Here is a 6561-nt window from a genome sequence, read left to right as displayed (position 1 = left end):
ATATTTGTTCATTTCAGTTTTCATAAATGTACATGTATGTCTGTAAGGTGTTATGGATGTGCACTACAGCATTGTGAAGCATGAAGTTATGCAGTCCCTATTCATATTTCTTCATAGAAGGTTAACCCAGAGGAGTATATGTATGCAGCCAATGCCTATTTTTCACACTACATATACATTTGGCACACAACAGCGGATTGGGCACCTATTAGGGGATTGGCCCTGTTGTTTGAATAATATCTGGAGGTAGAAACATACATGAGTACATTTTACATGCAATTCAACAATATCACCCAGAACCAAACCCTGTACCCTCAACTTACCTGCTAGTTTTTTTTAGTTTGTTTGTTTTTTTTTCTGTAACTTTGAATAGCACATTTAAATAATACTGCCAGATCCTTACACATAATAACAAACTTATGAAATGTTTTCCAGATGTCTCCACAATTCACATACCAGGAGTGTTCAGACACTCTTATTGTTGACTTTAAAAGACATGGGTATTGTTGTGATATAATGCAATGTGACCTCACACCCAGTCACGATAGTACACAAACACTGTAAAAATTACAACAACAACAAAAAAAATCTGTTCCGGGATGTGAGCCAGAATCCTCCTTTTGCACTGCAGTTTGCTCTTGTCGTGAAAAGAACAAAGAGTTTAACAGGACATTTACACGCTTGCTTACTTTAGTCCAAACGATAGGGGCAACGTGGCAGAGCTCTGTATATAGATAAAAGTGCCTAATCCGTCTCCGAAAGAGGAATTAAACATTGTGGTTATCCCAGATAGCAGAGTGTGAGCACATCTCCTGTGAACGGCACCCTTAATGGTCAAGTACAAATGTTAAATTTTCTCTTTTTTTCCCATTCATGGTGTAAGCATCCCTGGCGTCTAATTTAAAAGCAATGCTCTACCCGCATCCATTTTCCATTATCACCTCTCAACATGCATATTGGAACTTGATCAGAATTTAATTGATGCAGAATGCACTGCAGGGAGGGAAAAAAATAGTGTGAACAATATATGCACAAACGAGATAAACCACAATTAATGAAATTACTCTGTCCCTAATGTATGTTGCTTCATTTAATTTTCTGTCATAGAATTTATTAGTCATTCCCCATTTAATTGAATTCATGCTGAAATAATGCAACTGCCATAAGTCCGCTGACACCCATGAAAACCGACCTCTGTGCTAATGAAGACCATGCATGGAGTAGGTGAGGGTGCTTTGAGGGTCATAGGATGTGTGGTACTATACATCTAATTCCATACTATTTCTTTCACTGACACCCTTACCCAGGGAAACTTACAATTAAACACTTGAGGTAAAGTACTTGCTCAAGGGTAAAACAGCAGTGCTTCACCAGGGACTGAAAATAACAACCTCCAGGTTCATAGTCTAATGATCTAAACACTAACCTAATGCGTTCAATTTCCGTGCTAATCGCACGGAATTAATCACGTTCTATAGCATTGGTGTACATTATTTGCGCGCAAGCAATTATACACGATGTTCAAACAAGAGTGAACCCTGCTCGTCACTTAATAGTTTTCAGATTTCAGAGCGGTGGTCTTGAACTGACAGCTCTGGCTTATTAAATACCATGGAATATGCAGAGTGAGCGAGCGTTAAACTCAAGAGACGACATGGCAGTGTGTATATTAAAATGCGCGTGGCAAAACAATGGATATTGAGCTATTTCAGTCACATTTACCACTAAGCTCATTTACAAATGCATATAAAATAGACTACGTTCTGCAACTAGGTGATGTCGAAGCGGTATAAGGTATGCATGTGTATATATAGGTATAAGATGAAGTAGAATGAAAATACGACATTTGAGGAAATGATTTAACATTGGGATTTAATGCAAATATTGGTCACTTTATAGTACCGCTAACACCATATCCAATGGTGCAGTGTTGTGTCATAAACATGTGCTAAATTGTACAACTTGCCAAGATATGAGGATGGTGAGGCCTGCCTTTTCAGATGAAGGAATGCAATTCCACCTCCTAGTGGTGTGTTTGATAAAACAGCATACAAATCATGATTCTGCTCCACATTCCACATCTCACCGTGCTAGATTTATGTGCAGAGTACAAAAACTAAATGCCCTGAATGTTTTAGTTTAGATATGGTAGCGAAAAGCATCCTGCAATGAAATAAGGCTGCAAACTGTAACGCCGCATTGCCACGGAAGATAAGTTCCTTCATTAAATGCGTATGTTTGTACACAATTTCACGAATCTGTATACATTATTCATATGTGAGGAGGCTCTGATCTGAAGAAAATCGCCCCCAAAAAACCCTTTGCAATGAATGTGTTAATGAAAGGACACAAACGTAAAGTAAAACGAGATGCTACCAATGAAGTTGGCAGTATTATGAGTAAATATTATTATTATTATTATTATTATTATTATTATTATTATATTGTTATTATTAATAAGTAAAGAGCTAGGTTTAGAATAGTGATAAAAAAATGCCTCCTATAAGAAATGCTATCTGCTAGTCAGTTCGAGTGACGTAGACTTCCCTGGCTATGAGTGAGGGAGGACGCAAACTCAAAATCCAGGCTAAGCGCACGCTACGCTCTCAGAGGGAGTGAATGAAGCAGCGCGGAGATTGTTGCAGCCCGCGCCCCCAAGATTCAGCACTGCATTCATATCGGTTTTCCTTCGACCTTACGCCAAGTGAAGTGAAAGGAGGCTCGGGGTCTCGCTGTGTCCAGTTTCTGTTCGATGCAGGATGAAAAACTTCGGAATCAGGGAAAGAAGACACTATTCGAGCTCTGTCGCTTAGTGAGTATTTCGCCGTTACTGCTTGTGCTGCTACGGAAATGCTTAAAGCTGCTGCATGAATTGTCGGTGGTAACCGTGGGGATAGCAGTCTTTTTTCCAAGGTATCCCCGAACAAAAAGAACATGTTATCGGTGAAGTGCCGCTCAGAATGTGTCCGGTGATTGCCTTCGTACTGCATTTGCCTTTTGGATTTAAAGAAGGTCAATGAGGAGTCCTACGCGTTTGTCATATTTATGAATTCTTGTTTTCATTTTTGTTTTCTGCATGCCTTCTCGAAAACTGACCATTTCAAAGGTCTGCGAACGTTGATGTGGGAGCTTACAGCGACAGCGTAAAAATGCTGAACAGCGTTTTGTTACTTAGCTTTTTAACGGTGACCAGTTTCTCCTCGAAGACAGAAAGCCGCAAAACTTCCAAAGACATTTGTAAGAATCGCTGTTCATGCGAGGAAAAGGAGAACATTTTGAATATCAACTGTGAGAACAAGGGATTTACAACAATTAGTCTGTTTCAGCCACCGCAAAACAAAATCTCCCAGCTCTTTCTCAATGGAAACTTTCTCTCTAAACTGAACCCTAACGATTTTATAAATTATGGCAATGTTACATCCCTTCATCTGGGGAACAATGGGTTACAAGAGATTAAAACGGGGGCTTTTACGGGACTGAAAATTTTAAAGCGCCTCCACCTCAACAACAATAACTTGGAAATAATTAAAGAAGACACCTTTGCTGGTTTAGAAAGTTTGGAGTATTTACAAGCAGATTACAATTACGTCAGCACCATTGAGGCAGGTGCATTTAGCAAGCTGAATAAACTTAAAGTCCTAATACTCAACGATAATTTACTGCTTTCCCTTCCCACCAATGTGTTTCGCTTTGTTTTGCTAACCCATCTGGATTTGAGAGGGAACCGGCTGAAAATGTTACCTTTTGCCGGGGTACTGGAGCACATTGGGGGCATTATGGAAATCCAGCTGGAGGAGAACCCGTGGAATTGTACTTGCGACCTGATCCCTTTGAAAGCCTGGCTGGATACCATCTCTGTCTTCGTGGGGGATATAGTGTGCGAAACACCCTTTAGACTGCACGGGAAAGACGTCACGCAATTGATAAGGCAAGATCTTTGTCCCAGGAAAAATCCAGGCGAATCAAGCCATCGCGCAATGCAGCCCCCGTCTGATTCTCAATACCAAGGTTCCTCTCCAACATTACACCCAGGCGTCACTCCAACAAGAGCGCCTAAGGCGTCCCGCCCTCCTAAAATTAGAAATCGCCCCACACCCAGGGTTACGGCGTCCAATAAAGACAAACATGTATTTGGGCCCATTATGGTGTATCAGACGAGGTCGCCTGTGCCGATGACGTGTCCAAACATATGTGTCTGCACCTCGCAAAACCCAGACAGTGGATTAAACATAAATTGCCAAGAAAGAAAATTGCACAACATAACAGATCTTCAGCCCAAACCCTCATATCCAAAGAAACTACATTTGACTGGAAATTATTTACAAACAATATATAGAACAGACCTCACAGAATATAGTTCCCTGGAACTTCTTCATCTCGGGAATAACAGAATAGCGATTATTCAGGACGGGGCTTTCGAAAACTTGACTAATTTGCGCAGACTTTACCTGAATGGCAATTACATTGAAAGTCTTTCTCAGTCATTATTTGCAGGGTTACAAAGCCTGCAGTATTTATACTTGGAGTACAATGTTATCAAAGATATTATGCCACAGACATTTAACTCTTTACATAATCTCCAGTTATTGTTTCTTAATAACAATTTATTAAGATCTCTTCCTGACAATGTTTTTGGGGGCACGATGCTCACGAGGCTTAATCTCAGAAACAACCACTTTTCCTACTTGCCGGTGCGAGGAGTGCTGGACCAGCTCTCCGCTTTCATTCAGATTGATCTCCAGGAGAACCCGTGGGATTGCACCTGTGACATTGTTGCACTAAAAAACTGGATGGAGCTGTCAAGCACGAGCGTTGTAGTTAATGAAATCACGTGCGACTCTCCCTCCAAGCACGCAGGACGGCTCCTGAGGTCCTTACGAAATGATGCCATTTGCCCTGAGACTAACGAGGTCACTGTGAGCACGACGCCTACAGTGAGCAGCACCACTGACACAACCCCTTTTTCTGTAAGCGCACCCACGGACGCAGTGCCCGAGATGCACGCGGAAGTACCCCTTTCCGTTCTGATTCTGGGTCTGCTGGTGGTTTTCATTCTTTCCGTATGTTTTGGTGCGGGTCTGTTTGTATTTGTCCTTAAACGACGCAAGGGGGTTGAAAGCGTCCCTTCGGGTGCCAATAATTTGGACCTCAATTCATTTCAGGTTCAGTATGGCTCCTACAGTACAGAAACGAGTACAGACAAAGCCGAGGGCCATGTGTATAACTACATCCCTCCTCCCGTGGGTCAAATGTGTCAGAACCCGATTTACATGCAGAAGGAAAGCGAACAAGTAACATATTACAGAAATCTGAAGGAATTGAGCTTCGGTACGCTGGACCCGAAAAAGGACGAGCAGTCCCGAAGTCCCGCATATACAATAAGCACAGTGGAGTTCATCGAGAAACAACCTTGCGGAAACCGGGAGCCAGAGCTACTGTATCAAAACATTGCAGAAAGAGTCAAAGAGCTTCCGACTGCAGGGACACTGAACTATAATTTTTGCACCTTGCCCAAAAGATCCTTTGTCCCCACTTACGAACCGACCAGGCGCCACAACCAAGACAGGTTAACTAAAACTGTCCTTTATGGGACCCCGCGAAAATATTGTGCCGAACAATCCAAAAACGAACATCCACTGCTCCCTGGAAAATTAAAGACAGAACCAGACTACCTCGAAGTTCTGGAAAAACAAACTGCAATGAGCCAGTTGTAAAATACATTCAATGCATTTTCACGCCATTACTTTAACATGTATCTCTATGTAACCTACAAATTACGAGGAAGACGTAAGCAACGCAACTTAAGTATTCTTTCAACTTTTTTTCCGGACTGTGTAAATGACTAAACGTATATGCAGTAAAAGGTGGTATTTTTCTCAGTTTTAAATTATTTTGACTACTTGAAGCGTTCACAATGTAGCAATTGTCGCAAGAATATGTACAATACAGCTTTATGCTTTTATTTGATCTCGTCGAAAAGGCACGTCCTTTTCAGAAGCCCAACAGAACTGATTCATTTGAAATGAACTTCCTGTACATAGCATTTGATGGTGAGTGTGAGATACATTTACTGGTTACATCCACTTGGCGTCCCATTTATTCCAGAAGTGCCTTTGCACTCGAAATATTTTATCGTTGCTTTCAGCTATAAATTGAATTTTTTTATGTGCTGTATTTTAAGAATATCTATGTGAAATAGAATTATATGTCCATTGCATTAAATGAAATTGAAAAGGGTACTCTTTATTTATGCATAGAAAATAATGTTTGCTCTTTTTTCTTTCAAAACGTAACATCGTGAGTTAACGTTTTAGTACATTACGTGGCATGTTGTGCATAATATGCACAGATCTGTTAAATTTTCCACGAAGAAATATCTCAATGCTTTGCATCAATTTGACTTTTTAATTAGATGCAAGCTAACGTTTCCGTATGTGTGTGTGTGTGTGTGTGTGTGTGTGTGTTTGTGAGTGTGTGTGCGCGCGCGTGATTGTGTCTGCGTGTTGTGGAGTGCAGTTCTGCGGTGTGTAGAATAATAGATTGCTAAGAGCCACATTCCGC

At 41.0% G+C, this 6561-nt stretch overlaps 1 protein-coding gene across 1 annotated transcript; it reads left to right on the top strand.

Annotated features, from left to right (window-relative positions):
* Positions 1 to 2662: 2662 nt before the first annotated feature.
* On the top strand, positions 2663 to 6196 carry slitrk2 (SLIT and NTRK-like family, member 2). Its single transcript, XM_036547515.1, has one exon. It carries the CDS (start codon positions 3150 to 3152, stop codon positions 5712 to 5714), a length of 2565 nt encoding a protein of 854 aa, XP_036403408.1. The 5' UTR covers positions 2663 to 3149; the 3' UTR covers positions 5715 to 6196.
* Positions 6197 to 6561: the final 365 nt, after the last annotated feature.

The sequence above is a fragment of the Megalops cyprinoides genome, chromosome 16 (assembly GCF_013368585.1).
Source record: "Megalops cyprinoides isolate fMegCyp1 chromosome 16, fMegCyp1.pri, whole genome shotgun sequence".
Lineage (NCBI taxonomy): Eukaryota > Metazoa > Chordata > Actinopteri > Elopiformes > Megalopidae > Megalops > Megalops cyprinoides.
Note: the sequence above shows the minus strand (reverse complement) of the source record. Positions and strands in the feature narration are given on the sequence as shown.

Coding starts and splice junctions, on each gene's coding strand:
- slitrk2 (XM_036547515.1), top strand. CDS start 3,150: ATGCTGAACAGCGTTTTGTTACTTAGCTTTTTAACGGTGACCAGTTTC.